This window comes from Meriones unguiculatus, chromosome 1 (assembly GCF_030254825.1).
Source record: "Meriones unguiculatus strain TT.TT164.6M chromosome 1, Bangor_MerUng_6.1, whole genome shotgun sequence".
Classification (NCBI taxonomy): Eukaryota; Metazoa; Chordata; class Mammalia; order Rodentia; family Muridae; genus Meriones; species Meriones unguiculatus.
Window position 1 is genome coordinate 6,449,060 of NC_083349.1, and position 15,961 is coordinate 6,465,020.

The 15,961-nt window shown below is 42.3% G+C and overlaps 2 protein-coding genes across 4 annotated transcripts in view; one reads left to right on the top strand and one right to left on the bottom strand.

The window, feature by feature from the left end:
• Window positions 1-6,953, top strand: part of Inpp5f (inositol polyphosphate-5-phosphatase F) — an 88,442-nt gene extending 81,489 nt beyond the window's left edge. For all 3 annotated transcript variants that reach the window (XM_021655430.2, XM_060380848.1, XM_060380856.1), the window contains 4 exons: window positions 756-829; window positions 1,289-1,417; window positions 1,914-2,001; window positions 4,666-6,953. In XM_021655430.2, the coding sequence (XP_021511105.1) occupies window positions 756-829; window positions 1,289-1,417; window positions 1,914-2,001; window positions 4,666-5,806 (1,432 nt within the window). In that variant the 3' untranslated portion in view covers window positions 5,807-6,953. The remainder of the gene's footprint in view (window positions 1-755; window positions 830-1,288; window positions 1,418-1,913; window positions 2,002-4,665) is intronic.
• Window positions 6,954-7,231: 278 nt separating this feature from the next.
• Window positions 7,232-15,961, bottom strand: part of Mcmbp (minichromosome maintenance complex binding protein) — a 42,959-nt gene continuing 34,229 nt past the window's right edge. The window contains exons 12-16 of the mRNA XM_021655431.2: window positions 15,368-15,533; window positions 14,450-14,583; window positions 12,222-12,386; window positions 9,655-9,743; window positions 7,232-9,034 (exon numbers count right to left, since the gene is read on the bottom strand). Coding sequence (XP_021511106.1) covers window positions 8,908-9,034; window positions 9,655-9,743; window positions 12,222-12,386; window positions 14,450-14,583; window positions 15,368-15,533 — 681 coding nt within the window. The 3' untranslated portion in view covers window positions 7,232-8,907. The remainder of the gene's footprint in view (window positions 9,035-9,654; window positions 9,744-12,221; window positions 12,387-14,449; window positions 14,584-15,367; window positions 15,534-15,961) is intronic.

Here is a 15,961-nt window from a genome sequence, read left to right on the forward strand (position 1 = left end):
AAAAAGGCAATTATCTGTGCCGCTGCTGGAGCCGAAGTGCTTATCCACTGAGCTGTGCCGCATGCACGTTTAATGCGTGTTTCCTGTGCAGATATGCCCTGTTTGGCTTGGCTTAGGCTGCCATTTTCCTGTCGTTCCACATGCCTTTTGGCACAGGCCATGACTGTCTTCCTTGTTTGTTGGGGTATCAGACCCATCTGCTGTATTATCCCTTACCTAAGGTGTTTGTGTGTGTGTGTGTACTGCTTTAATTTTAATTGCATTTCTTTTTATTCTGTTTATAAAACTGAATTTTTTTTACTGTAATTGATTCCCTTTTGTATGTAAAATTCTCCTTTAGTTGTTAAACTATGTTACCATTTCTCCCCCTGAGGCAGGGTCTTTTTTTTTTTTTTTCTGAGACAGGGTTCCCTGTCATACTCCAATTGAGTCCCTGTCCTGAACTCACTTTGTAGGCCAGGCTGGCCTCGAACTTGCAGAGCTCCACCTTCCTCTGTCTCCACCCCAATTCCCCCAGTGTTGGTTTTATAGATATACCTAGGGTCTCTGACTGCCCTGGAGCTTGCAGAGATCCACCGGCTTCTGCCTCCTGAGTGCCGGGCTGTTATTCTTTATATAGTTTTTATGCTTTTTCATTTTGTTCTGGAATGCTTGCTGGGAAGGTTTTATTTTAACTGCCCGTTACATTGCACCTCAGCCTTGGCGCTAAAGCCAAAACATTTGCTTTTAACCTCCATGTTACTCCCTTTCCCTAGTTATGATGACGAAGTTGATAAAGTAAACCAGTACCAACGACTGAGCCTAGAAGACCTGGAAAAAATAGAAATAGGTAAATGCTAACACACTGACTCACTCACAGGAGAGGGTACTACGAGCCGTCTGTGATGGTGGATGTCCCGTCTCCTTTAGACTAGTATGGGTATGGTTGCTTTCATCTCGTGCCCCATGAAGACATCTCCAAAGAGTGACCAAAGAGTGACCAAAGAGTTTAAGCAATTACAACTGAACAAGTGTTCTTATGGCCTCATTAAATCACACGTTCATGATAAAACAGAGGGCCCTGTTGTGGTTGGGAGATATGTTCGTGCATGAAATGTCATAATGAAACCCATGATTAATTAACACGCTATAAAAAACATTTTCACAAATGGCCATAAGTTTATATCTTACTTTTGTTTAGATTATGAATAGAAATATGCTCATAGTTAGCTGATACTGTAGGTGCATTTGAAGTAAAGGAAGAGGCTGTCATGTGAAGAACAGCTATAAACACACTTGTTTCTATTAGGTCCTGAACCTACTCTTTTTGGCAAACCAAAGTTCTCCTGCATGCGACTGCACTACAGGTGTAAGGACGCGAGTGGTTACTTTCACACACTGAGAGCTGTACTCCGCAGTCCCGAGGAAGATGGGAAAGGTAAAAAAAGAGGAAAAGGGGAAATTATTCAGATAAGTTAGTAATAGCTCTGTGTCCATTACAAAGCAATTGCATTTGCTAGAAAGATGCAATTTCTAGAAATGCAAGATTTCTAGAAAGATGGCTCAGGAGTGGCTTTGTGACTTGAGATCTCTGATCTCTGTTCTGTTCGGGTAGCTGGTATCAAGGGTCTCTGTAGTGGGGCTGTGCTTCTCACCTGCTTCTGGAGGCAGCCAACAGGGGCTGCTCCTTGTTGACGGCTGCTGCTCCAGCATCTAGCACAGTGAGTTCGAACAGATATTTAATTGCTGTTCATTCAGTTCTTTTGCTCTTGATTCTTCTGTTCAAATCATCACTTAGAACATGTTGAATTATTAGAGTGGAAGATAGCAAGTAATAGTTTTCTGTAAGTTACAGGCAATAACCTAACATTTAAATCTGTGGCCACACATTCTAGTGTCTGGGGGAAAGGCTAAGAGCTGTGTTTGGATTTCAGATACTCTTCAGTGCATTGCAGAGATGCTACAGATCACGAAGCAAGCCATGGGGCTGGATGTTCCCATCATTGAGAAGAAACTTGAAAGGTCAGTATCAAGAGTGTAGACATCAGGGCTGGAGGGATGGCTCAGTGGTTAAGAGCACAGGCTGCTCTTCTAGAGGTCCTGAGTTCAGTTTCCAGCACATGGTGGCTCACAACTATCTATAGTGAGATCTGATGCCCTCTTCTGGCATAGAGCACTCCTGTACATAAAATAGTATTTTTAAGAAAAAGTATAGACATCATTCAGAGTCAGGTGCAGTGGTGTACACCTGAAATCCCAGCATCTGGGAGGAAGAAGAGTTCAAGGCCAGACTGAGTATAGGGAACCTGTCTTAAAACAGGAAAACCCCAAAGTAAAAAAATGGCCAGCTAAACAACAAAATTCCTTTTACACAGTATAAGCTCACTAATATGTTACTGTTTGTAAGAAGTACATCCATATATTGTATGCAATTTAAAACTCATTTGTGTACTGGTGTTGTAAACCTATGCCATCAGACCCAGTTTATGCTGTGCTGGATTGAACCCATGGTTTCATGCATGCTAGCCCTCTACCAATCCAGCTAAAAGCAGTCTGTTTCATGATATAGGGTCTCACTAATAGCCCAGTCTAGCTTCAAATTCTTCATCTTGCCTCAGCCCTAGAATATAGGGATTGGGATTCACACCGTGCCTAGCTGTGATGCTATCAGACACTGTTGACTGTACATTCTGGGCCTGTCGATTACCTGTAAGATGAGAGTTAATGTCAGAAGGATCTCGCAGATTGAATGGTAATGCACTTAGAGCTTTAAAGTCCAACTGCTGAACAGTTTGAGTTGCTTTCCATAGGAGACCATCTAGAATGTGCTCTGAGGGGGACTGCTTCTCTGTTTTCCTTAATCCTACACCATCTTACAGACCTTATCTTCTGAGGAATTAATGACCCAGGCTTTTATTTTCTCAAGTGATATGTGTGGCAGTTACATTATGTTTCAGTATCCAGATGTGTTTAATGCAAATACTAGCCTCTCCATGAATGCTTCCCTAAGTAGCACATGTGAAAATTGTGATGAAACGCGGCTCACAAGACCTAAGAGACCACCTGTCAGCCCCGGCCACAAGCGATGCTCTTAAAGTAACCAGAGAGGGCATCCCAGTGCCACTAGTAGACAGAGTAGACAGGAAATATAGTATGTTTTAAACATTAATTCCTACCAACACATTGTTTCACGCTTAGTGTGTGGGCTTTTCCTGCTCCTGAGCACTGGTCAAGCCCCATGCTCCTGCTCCACTAGGGTAGGAGATCTTGTTCCTATCCCTTAACTGTGACACCTTCAGGCATTTATTCTTCCTGCAATCATCCTGCAGTATGTGATCCTGTGCAGATGTGCACACAGAGACTTTGACAACAAAGAACACACATTAATTAAATATCCCAGATCTTTAAAAAAAATTGACACAGAGCATGTAACAGCTTGGAATTCCTTCAGGTTTTCATTACAGTCAGCAAGTCATCTGCTGGAGCCTTCCACCTTTACCAGTGGTTAGAGGCACTGCACCGCGCAGGCATTAGACTTGCGCTTCTCAGAAGGGCGGCCTCGTGCCACATGAGGGCTCTGGCCTTTGAACCGTGACCAGTCCCAGTTCAGTTATACTGTAATCAAATTACTGCACACTGACTGTTTTAAAGATACGAATCTTTATAAATCTGTTGAGGTGCACTATTTGGTATGTAATATGTAAAACTTTAATTCCATCTCTTTTTTGTAGTTGTTAGAAAGTTTGAATTATATTTTTTTACTTTTTATTAATTACACTTTATTCACTTTGTATCCCCTTCCCTCCTCCCCTCCCAATCCCATCCTCTCTCCTTTTCCATGCATGCCCCTCCCCAAGTCCACTGATAGGGGAGGTCCTCCTCCCCTTCTTTCTGATCCTAGTCTATTAGGTCTCATCAGGAGTGGCTGCACTGTCTTCCTCTGTGGCCTGGTAAGGCTGCTCCCCCCTCAGGGGGAGGTGATCAAAGAGCAGGCCAATTAGTTCATGTCAGAGACAGTCCTTGTCCCCATTACTATGGAACCACTTGGAGACTGAACTGCTATGGGCTAATTCTGTGCAGGGGTTCTAAGTTATCTCCATGAATGGTCCTTGGTTGGAGTATCAGTCTCAGAAAAGACCCGTGCCCAGATTTTTTGGTTCTGTTGCTCTCCTTGTGGAGCTCCTGTCCTCTCCAGATCTTACTATTTCCCATTTCTTTCATAAGATTCCCTCCAGTCTTACTATTTTCCACTTTTTCGTAAGATTCCCTGTACTCTGCCTAAAGGTTGGCCATAAGTCTCAGCGTCTGCTTTGATACCCTGAAGAGTAGTCTTTCAGAGGCCTTCTATGGCAGGCTCCTGTCCTGTTCCCTGTTTCCTCCTTCTTCTGATGTCTGTCCTCTTTGCCTTTCTGAGTGGGGATTGAGCATTTTAGCCAGTCATCCTTCTTGATTAGTTTCTTTAGGTGTACCGATTTTAATAGGTTTATCCTATATGTCTAATATACACTTCGAGTTATACTTTAACTCAAACACCACCATCCAAAAGGTTTTTTGTATGTTGGATGGTGTGTTAGCGTCAGCTCTACCATCAGTTAGCAGTACCCCGCTTCCAGGAAACCTTAGCTAAATAAAAGCATTTCCACTTCTACTAGTTGATTAATCTTTTTTTTTTCTTCTAACTTACAGGAAGAGCAGTAAGCCTCATGAAGACATCATTGGTATCAGATCTCAAAACCAAGGCTCTCTGGCCCAGGGGAAAAGTTTTTTAATGAGCAAATTTTCATCTCTAAATCAAAAAGTAAAGCAGACCAAATCCAACGTGAACATTGGCAACCTACGAAAATTGGGAAACTTTACAAAACCCGAAATGAAAGTTAACTTTCTGAAACCAAACTTAAAAGTCAATCTTTGGAAGTCGGATAGTAGTCTTGAGACCATGGAAAACTCTGGAGTAATGGAAAGTAAGGTCCAGGGGGAGTCTGATGGGGACGTGTCTTCAGATAACGACTCATACCACTCGGATGAATTCCTCACAAATTCTAAGTCAGAGGAAGACAGGCCATTAGCTGAGTCTTCAGAGAGCGTAGGGCCAGTGGATTACATTCTACCGAGCTGTGGGATCATTGCTTCCGCACCTCGACTGGGCAGTCGCTCCCAGTCTGCCAGCAGCACAGATATCAGCGTTCCTGCTCCCTCAGAGGCTACTGTTGGTCATGGAAGTGGGCTCGGAAATGGCCAGGAATCTCCCTTGAAGAAAAGTCCATCTGCTGACAACATACGCGTATTGACTGGCTTTGCCAAGCCTGTGGATATTTACTGCCAGAGATTTGTACAGGATGCACAGAAAATGATTGAGCTGTCGGAGACCAGGCCTGTGTCTCAGAATAATGAGGAAAACCAAAAGACTCATCATGTTTCTAATGAAGAAACCCCCTCAGAATCAGTGGAACAGATGCCTTCTCGACCCTCTCAGCTAAATGTGTCTTGCTCTGTGACAGGCCCACAGTTTTTATCAGTTGAACCGGTACATTCCGTGGTGTCTCAGAAGACCCCCAGCTCCGGGTCCAGCCTGCTGGAGCTTGAGGCAGCGCTTTGTGTGACTCCTTCTTCAGAGAGCAGCAGCAGAGCAGTCTCTCCCTTTGCAAAGATCCGCAGCTCCATGGTCCAAGTCGCCAGTATTACTCAAGCTGGGCTAACTCATGGGATAAACTTGGCAGTTGCCAAAGTTCAGAAGAGTCCAGCAGAGCCTGAAGTCATTAATGAAATTCAGCAAAATGAACTTAAAAATATGTTTACACAATGCCAGACACGAATAATTCAGATTTAGATTTTAGTCACAGTCTTATGTCTTTTATTTAAAAATTCAAAATGAAGTTTTTAACTCTCAAGCTATTTTAACCTATACTGAGTTTAGGGATTTCAAATTATGTTTACTGGCAATTGTTTCTACAAGGAGTCTGAACCTGAGAGAATTTCCAAATGTGTAGGCCAAGGCTACAAGTGATCATCCTAGACTACAGATCAGAGTAGCAAGTCACTACAGAGCGGACTGTTCATCTCACTCAGGAAGGTGCAGGAAAGAAGCCAAGGTGGTGTTTGAAGGGGGAGGAAATCTGAAGCAGAGGCAGTGTGGACACACCCACCTGGGGAATTAGCATACTGCTTCCATAAGGGAAATACAGGTTTAGATTTAGTGACTTTAAAGTGATACTAGTGTGCAGAAGTATCTAAATTAAAAAAAAAAAAAAGTCTTGCCAGCCTAACCATTCTCTATGAAGTTGAGAATTAACAATGGTGAAACAATATATCAATGTGTTTTCATTTGATCCCAATTTATTTTTTTCTCAAGTTCCTAAACAAATACGGGCTTGCCTGTCATAAAGCACACCTGCTGCAGTAACATTTTATTAATAAAATCATGTATATTGACTCTAGGAATCTCTAGAAGAAAAGTCAAGTTTTAACTCTTTCAATGGGGGGCATTTAGCGTCTCTTGTAGGTTCAAGAACTATGGAAAACATAGCTACAATATAGGTTAAACTGGTTTTATGCAGTAACTGACCACCAAGAACACTGGCCACTTCTGAGAGCCAGAGTAAGAAAGCTGTATGGTGCATTCTAGTAAGTGTCAATGTCTCTGGCCTCCTTTAGAACCTTTAGAGCCTTCCTCTGCTTAACTGACTCAGTTTAACATTATGTCTGTTAACTCTGATAAGCATTCCGCTTTTGTTATTTATTAGAAGTGTCAAGTCTTGTGACTATTGAAATACCGCTGTAATTCAAAGTGTTAATGTGTATGAGAATTTCTTGTATAGTATTTATTATGGTAACAGTGGTTTTCAACCAGAAAATTCGTAAATGATAAGTTTGCTATAACCAAACACTTGTTTTGAACTTTTTCAATTAAAGTGTTCTTATACTTTAAAAATGTAAACTGTATTTTAAGTCCCAAATATTAAAAACTGAATGCTCCAGTCTTGTTTTTTTCCCTTTTGTTTTTTCTTTAGGCCACAGTCAGGTGGGAAAATATAATGCATGTTTGGATTTCCATAGAAATGACCCGCATTTCCAAAGGGACATAAAGATAGATACCTGGTTAGGATTAACATCTTGCCTTGACACGAGAGCTGTGAACTAGAGGTGAACATCCATGTGTGTAGGAGGCAAAGGAGAGGCTGAAGATTCCGTCTCTTCCAGTTCAACTTGGGTAGACGCTATCCTGTGCTTTTAATTCATGAAAAGTAACCCATGGTACTGATAATTTGGAACTTTTATTTTCTAGACAGGGTTATTTAAGGGAACTTTTCTGTAAGAACAAGCAAAATTATGACTTCTCTTTGGTAAATTACAGTTTACATTGGTACAGTTTGACAAGATAAACTAAACTTCTAGGACAAAGAAAATGGCATCTTCAGAAATCTATGTGAACATTTTATTTTCAAAGGTTTAAGATCTTGTCTACCAGTTATAAAAATGAAAACCAGTTAGAATTCTAATATGAACATTATTTACATTAGCTTATAAAAATAGACTTGAGGTTAGGAAAAGAATGCTGACTATGTAGTAGTTTGTAGTTCCTTTCATTAGGCTGATTCCTTGATTGAGCAAGGCTGACCCTGTTTCCTTGGTTAGCAATGTCAATGTGAGCCTCCTTAGCAGTAAGGTACCAATGCACATCATCTGCTTCCAACTGAATTCATCTTCACATACATAACAGTTAACAGCAATGTTCTAACCTTTCTAAAGATTCTTGTTGCCACAATTACCATTATACCACATTAACTTGCAAATTATAAGTACTAATAACATTCTCGTTCATTTGAAAATACACAACAAAATGAACAGGTCTGAGGAAAACCTACCTATAACTAACTGTATGGGCCCTTACTGTACTTGCAAATGTTACTTACCTAATACACTTAGAAACTGATAAACTTATATTAAAAGATCAAAATCCATTACATTCATCAAATCAGCTAAATAACAAGGAAAACGATTAAAAGTCACTGGCCCCTATCTGCTGGGGATGTAGCTTAGTGGCGGAACACTTCTCTAGCGTGTATGAGACCAGGGTTCAATACACAGCACCATAAAGAGTACAAGTACTATTTAAATAGTGATTTTCCATGTTTGGACAGGGTTCCATGGAGGCATTATTTCCCTCACAGTCCCTTAAAATGATAGTTCCCAAATGCAGGATATGAGCAAAGTTAAGGACAATGTAGTGATCTTCACAAACTTGCATTTATTCCATTAAATGATCCTCATGTTCTGGGAGTATCCTTTATGAAAACAAAGTGATCACAGTGATTTTTTTTTTTTTTTCAAATGATTTGGCAAAATCAATTGGCAACATTATCCCAGAAATCTTTGGAAGTATTAGTAGTCTCTAAAATCCAAAAGTTGGGAACTCCTGCCATGGGAAAGCCTAGTTTAGTTCTGCAGGCTATTAACGGCTGCTAAGTGGAAAAATGTTTCTGTGGCTAGATGCGTGTAAAATGACATGGGAGCGGTCCTATGAATCAATGGCAAGCGCGCCTGAGCTTGACACACACAGACCCATTCTGAGTTAACAGTTCTTCCAATAACTCTTCAGGTGAAGCTGACACTTCGAGAGTCTGGCCTATGATGTGGCTAAGGAGATGGTATGATCAGCAACATTATCATTATTTAAACCTTTAATATCAAATACATTTGTGTACATCATAACTAATTATAAAACAAACTCCAAAACTCCATAAAACCAGTAAGGTAAAAGCCCTTACAGAGATTATATAAACTTTAGGTGTCACCAGACTTGATTTCAGGAAAAGTCATTGGTTTTTTTTTTTTTGGATACAAATTATCTATAAAACAATGTGATATAAAGGAATCTGAATTGTACAGCATGGAGGCTATAGCTTGCCCATTCTCTCCAAGTTCCAAACTTTAAAGTTCATTCCCGTTCACACTCTTCTGCTGCTGAAGCCTGTTTTTCCTGGATGATTCCAGCTGCTTTGCTCTTAGCCACCGTTCTCTTGAGAGTGTTGTCTGGCCGGCACTCAGAGACAGAAACCTGGTTTAAGTTTAAGAATTACCTAGAGTTAGATTGTTCGCTTAAAGCTTTAAGAACTAGGGGAGTGCTGAAAGCCTGTCAGGAGACAGGACATAAGCAAAGGCCAAGTGTAAGCTCACAGGAATCCCCAAAGAGCCAGAATTAGAGGGAGGCTTAGAGATCAGGCCTGCCGACTGCTGAGGTCACTGCTAAATAGAAACGCCCTCAATAAGCACTTTCATTAGGTTGTGGGTTTTTTTGTTTTGTTTTGTTTTTTACTTTTTTGTATGTCTGTGTTTGTGTGGAGGGCCAAGGCTGACATCAGGAATCTTCCTCAGTTCCTCCTCTCTTCCTGATTCACTGAGGTAGGGTCTCTCAGTTGAGCGTTAGGGCTGGCTGGATGACTCGGCTATCGGTTTGCTCTAGGATTCCTCATGGCCATGCATACCCAGATTTAGGTGGGATCTGAACTTTGGTCCTCAGGCAAAAGCCTTGCCTATCTGCTCAACCCTACAAGGTAGTGTCTTTGAAAGAAAGGAAAAGTTCCTTGGTTTTTAGAAGTCTGCCTCAGACCCTGCTGAGTGAATGAGAACTGCACAGAGCCGATAGAGAAAGTGAGTTTTTGGATGAGCACTACTTACCGAGCTACCACAAGCAACTGGTGGAGATCATCAGCTGTGATACTCTGAGGGTCATTTTTACGCATTTCCACAAAATCGTCTTCAACTGCCTGTATCAAGAGTAAACGGTATTCCTTCAAAACCCCGTTTCAAAACTTTTTTTTTGTAAAGATAAAGAAACATGGTTCTCGACCGAAATAAAAATGATGGACAAATGAGGCAAGATGGGTAAAAAGAGGAAGAAGCAAAACTTCAGTCCTACTAGAAAATGCAGTATAGAGAACTTTCTCCATACGGCTTAGCCCTGTCTGAGAATGCCAAACAAGCACAGAAGCCAGCATCTTGCACACTGTGATAACATCCAACAGGAGGAGACACCAGAGCAGCTGGTGCAGCAGAGGGCACGTGACAGTGCACAACTGTAACCTCGGCATGAGGAAGCCGAGGGAGAAGGGCCAGAAGTCACAGGCCTGCCTGGGGTAAGAAGAGCTGCCAACAGTGGCTGGGATCCGCTTTGTCAAAACCTGGAAACTACCAGTAACTGGAGGATCTTTTATGTAAGAATACAAGTGCCTCTTGTTAAGAATGTTGAGTTCTGCCAGGCATGGTGGCCCACGCCTTTAATCCCAGCACTCAGGAGGCAGAGGCAGGCAGATGTCTGTGAGTTCGAGGCCAGCCTGGTTTACAGAGCAAGTTCCGGGACATCCAACACTACACAGAGAAACCCTGTCTTGAAAAACAAAAAATTAAAAAATGTTGAGTTCTATGACATTTCAATTTCAACTTGTTTTGTTTTCACACTCTAGACCCCTATTCTCAGGTGATATCCTTGAGAACCAAGAGCCTGGCAGCCACTGGAACATAAGAATGGGCAGGGCTAGAATTCCTTCAAGGTTCCATTCACGGAGAACAATTACTCTGATCTCCAAGGCTTTCTTTAATAATCTAACCTGAAGCCTGTTAAAACTATTCTACCTTTGCTACCATTAATATCTTGCTGTGCTTGAGATATAAATTAAGTGCTGGAAAGGGTTTTATATATAGATAGATATGTGTGTATCTATCTATATACACACCATTATATTTCTGTTACATAGTGTACGCAAGACCATTTCCTAGCTGTAGTTACAAGCACCTACTGGGGCTCTCAAGCCTGCATCACTCTTGGATAAGGAGTGGCCACTATATAAAGAACTAAACGAGAAGATGTGAACAGTGCCTCACCAATTAGTATCAGTAAGAAGCAAAAAAATGTTTAAAAAGAAGCAAACAGGAAATTGTATAAATAAAAACATAAGGTAATTAACATCAATAATTGCTAGGTGGAGGAGACTTGAGCAGGAACAAAAATCAGTTAACCAACTTCTTAACAGGTTGACCAAAGGCTTTTAGTCTGTGAAACAAAAAAAGAAAAAACAAGGGAAAATGAGCAGAGCTTCAAAGACCTGAAGCTACCATCAAATGCACTGACACAAGCATGAGGAGGGCCAATGGGAGACAGAAAGCAGCAGGAAGGAACTGAGGAAAACAATGGCCCCAACACTTGAAGGATACCTAATTAGTCAAAATAATGTGCCTATCAAGAAGCACAGCAAACTGCAGTAGGACAGACAGGAGAAATGCAGACTGGCATCTACTCAGGGGCGTAGAGGTATGTTCCTCAAGAGGAACTACTGCTGACAGAACTCCAAAAGCCAGGAATAGACTGGCCATGGGGTAAGAGCTTTAATCCCAGCACTTAGGAGGCAGAGGCAGCTGGTCCACACAGTGAGACCCTGTGTGTCCCTCCAAAAAAAGGGGGGGTTTAATGGCAGCACCATAAAACAAAAATGAACGGTAAAAGACAATCCCAGGAAAAGCTTGAAGTTATCAGAGGAGACACACCCTCAAGCGACACTACGGGGTCCTTCAGGTGGGAATGAAAGCCTTGGTGAAGGCAGCCACAGGGAAATGCTGGCCAGTGTAAAGCCATGCATGGTGGGTCTGCCTACAGCCCCATGTTCCCTCCAAATGTAAGGCCAGCCCAGGCCACAGAGTAAAGCTACAGACAACTGAGAAAAGCAACAACAACTGTATTTTCTTGTTCAACCCTTTCCCCTCTGGTATGCAAGACAATTACACGAAGTGATAATTATGTGGATATACAACTTACAAGAATACAATCTGTGAAATAACTGCATGAACGAGGGAACAAAGGATAGACTGGAAAGGAGCAAACTTTCATGTATTAATGTAGTTAAGCCGTCTGTCAATCCGAAACAGAGTAAGGTACATCATAAGGCTCCAAAACTAACTTGACAAGGCTGGAGATGTGGGAAAGAGTGCTTGCTGCAGATATAAAGAGGGACTGGTTTGATCCCCAGTGTTGAAAATAACTAAGCCAACCAAACACAAACAAAGCAATTCAAATGCAGAAAGAAAAGGGGTGGCCACGTCAAAGAAAGACAGAACAAAATCTCTCCTAAACAGAAGACCATAATGAAGACAAGAGTCGCCAGACACCAGCTTTGCCTCACAGGTAACATCAGTTCAGACACATTGCATGAACCCCAAAACTTAACAAGATTTCTTGCTGTGACTAAGCGCACCTTGGTTATGTCGTCGGATATGTTGTAATCCAGGAATCTCAACAGAGTCAGGTAGATACGGAACTTGTTGAGCACAGACGGCAGCACAGCAGACAGAAGGCTGTTCATGTACTCCTCTATGTTGGGTGGGGTCAGCTGCGGCTGTAAGTGAATCTGGCAGTCTGCCTGGAAAGAGAAAATGAACTGATTTCCAAGATCCTACAATAGCCCACATTTCAGGGATGGCAGCTCTCAGCTTAGACGGGAATTAGAAAACACTCAATTTGAGGAGGGGGATAGTTCTTAAACTCTTGGTGTACTCAATCTGTCTGGATCGTAAGAGACAGGAAACCATTGCAATGTGATTCTGTTTTACTCAAGAAAGATCCTATTCTGTAAATTAGCTAGCCTTAACTCAGTACAGGAGCACTTGAGATAGAGATGACTCAGATAGTGAGAATGCCTACTGCCAAGCCTGAGGACCCACATAGTGGATGAGAGAACCAACTTCCTGAAGTTGTCCTCCAACCTCTACACACCAAACTGGTGCACATGTGCCCCAAACCCCAAATAATGAATGAAGAAAGATAAACATTAAAAATACAAATTCACCATGTAACTCATGCCCTTCAACTCAAGATTCTCCTGCCTCAGCCTTCATAGTATAGGGATTAGAGGCATGCAACATACCCAATGGGGAATTAATTTTTATGCGAATTTAAGTGTGCACCCCCCCCATACACATACAAAACTAGCAAGGGGAAAAGGAACAAGGGAAGAAAAGAAATACCAGCAGTCTAGATTTCAAAGGGAATTAGCTTCCACTCTCTGCTGTTCGGTTTTCGAGGCAAGGTTTCTCTGAGTAGTCCTGGCTGTCCTGGAACTGACCAGGTTGGTATTTGGAACTGACTGTCGACCAGGTTGGTACTGAACTGAGAGACTGGCCTATTTGTGCCTCCTGAGCGCTGGAATTAAAGGCGTGCACTGCCACAGCAGGTAGCTTCTACTCTATTTTTAGATATACGATGTTCTACTGGTAGTTTTGGTTATCTCGTGATCTGCTGGTTCTTGATAGTTATAAATTTTTACATGGAGCTAAAACAAAGTAACAGATTCCCTTATTAATACGCAGCAGCTACAATCTCCTTTTTTGTAATCTGTGGATGGAATCCAGGGTCCTCCATATGACAGGCACGTGGCTCCACCACTGAGCTAGACTCACAGCTCTTCTGAGGTAGAGTCTTACCATGATGCCAGGAAGTATGTCAAAGGCCTGGGCTAATTATACTCCAAGCTAACCCATAGTTCATAAACAATTGTAACCTATTAATAATAAGCAGTGCTGGGCTAAGATGATTCAGTCTGTAAAATGCATGCCTTTGTGGGCTGGAGAAATGGCGCAGCAACTAAGAGCACTTACTATTCTATCAGAGGACAGAGTCTGGATCCCTGCACACACACTGCATCTAACTCCAGTTCCAAGCATCCAAACCCCCAATTCTGGCCTCGGTGGATATGAATGAACACAGGAGCAGACCCACATCAATGAGTAACACTTTAAGAACTGACTCAGTGGTTAAGAGCACATGCTGTGCTTTTGCAGAAGACCTAGGTCTGGATTCTAGTACCTACGTAGTGACTCACAGTACCCTTAATTCCAGTTCCGGGGACTAAACGTCTTCTTGTGCCCTCCATGAGCACCAGGGCACTTAGGTGGCAAGTGTACACACACGCACACCACCACGCATACACAGAAAACATTAAAAAAAGGAAATGTATGACTTAGAAACTTAAAATGTGTTTTTGGTTTTTTGTTTTTTAAGACAGTCTCTTGCTTTGTAGACAAGGCTGACCTCCAACTAACAGAGATCTATCTACCCCCTGAGTGATGGATAATGAGATATATATAATGATATATCTATATCATGCATCTTGAAGACTACACTAAATCTTTAAATCCATGTAAAAATGATGGGTTTGTTGGTGTACCCTTGTAATCCTAGTCCCAGGGGGCAGAGACAAGTAAATCCCTGGGGCTTGCAGGATAGTCAGACTAGCCTGCTTGGCTAGTCCCAAGCCAGTAAGAGACCCCATCTCAAAACAAGAGGTATATGGTTCCCGCGGGTGAGCCCTGGCCTTGACATACATGTGCACCCGTGCATGCACCTACACACTCAGGCAATGACAAAAGGACAAGGTGACAGCAGTAACCTGGGCAACGTAACCTCCCCCCACATGAGCCCTCATACCGGAAGCAGCGATCTCCCCTCCGATGTGATGAGGACGTTGATATTGCACGGGAACTCCATCTGGTGGTAACTGAAGTCATAATCCACTTTCTGCCAGGTTATTAGGTTGCTCAGAGCAGCTATGTTATGAACACCTGGAAGAGCAAGCCCATTACTGGCAGTGACGTAATTTTAATCGCCTAGGCTAATTAGCCTGCCTAACCACAAGCATGGTTTTTCTGCTGCTTAACTAAAGGACACAGGGAGCCAGCAATTAACAAAGTGAAGGTCAGTAAATGTTAACTTGATAATAAGCTCCACTAATGGTATTAGGCCAACTGAACTCTCTCGGAGCCAAAACTTACCAACTCAGGACTCTGATGAGTTCATTACTTCCTAGGTCATGGTTATGGTAAGACGGGAAAACCATTAAAGTAAGGCTGTTGAATTTTCCCAATGTATGTATTTTTGAGACAGGGTTTGGTGAAGTCTGCCTGGCCTTGAACTCCTGGTTCTCCTGCCTCTACTTTCCAAGAGACAGGATTGCAGATGGGTGCCACCAACCCTGGCTAACCTTTCCCGATGTTATGTCCCTCTGTGCCTTACACACACATTCCCAGTCTTTATCATTTTTTTCATCTACTTTTCATGTGGACATGATCTAGCATGCTCTTGTTATTTTTTAACAGATTCCATAATTGAGGTTAGTTCAACCATTATGATCTATTTTTTCCCCAGAAACTGTAAAAATTGTCCAGAAAGTTTCCATGGGTTGTACAAAATGTTACATTAAATCTGTTCTATCCTTTCTTGAGCTAATAGGCAACCAACAGAATGTCACAACAAAACGACTGGTGCACATAGTTTGTGGTACACACTTTAGTCAAATGCATAAATGGAGCCAAGCTGGAAGAGGACAGGAATAATGCGCACACGTACCTGGAGTGTCCAGCTGCCCTTGCTCTAGAAGAGTCTCATCTATGACCAGAGAAGTGTTGTTGGGCAGCTGGAGGAGGCCGCTGACCAATCGATTAGCTGTATAGTCTTTGTGGGGAATGAATTTCAACTGGTTCATGTTTTCTATAGTCATCTGTAGACGAAAAGACTGAGACAGAAATTGTAATGAGCCAGGATCCAAGCTTCTCTATTTAAAAAAAAAATGCACACACACACACATCTGGAGTCAAAACACTTGTGTTTCACATAGAGTAATAACATTTCTAAAGAGACAAAATGGGTCTTCAACTCTTAGAAACTTCCTGTGGCCACACTACAATCCATGCCTCTTATGGCCGCTTGGTCCCCAGCATTAAGTAGCTGGGCATGGTGCACGCTGAAGAGATAAGGCCAAGAGAGATACAAAGAGTAGACAGCTGCACTCCACACACCAGCTACCCAGAAGCTGAACTTCAGTAAGAGACAGGAGCTGTACAACACAAGGACTGCTGGCCCTACTCACTGAGGCAAGAGAAAAGGCCCTGTGCATTAAAACCCTATTCTAATCACAGACCACACACAGCACGACACTGCAGA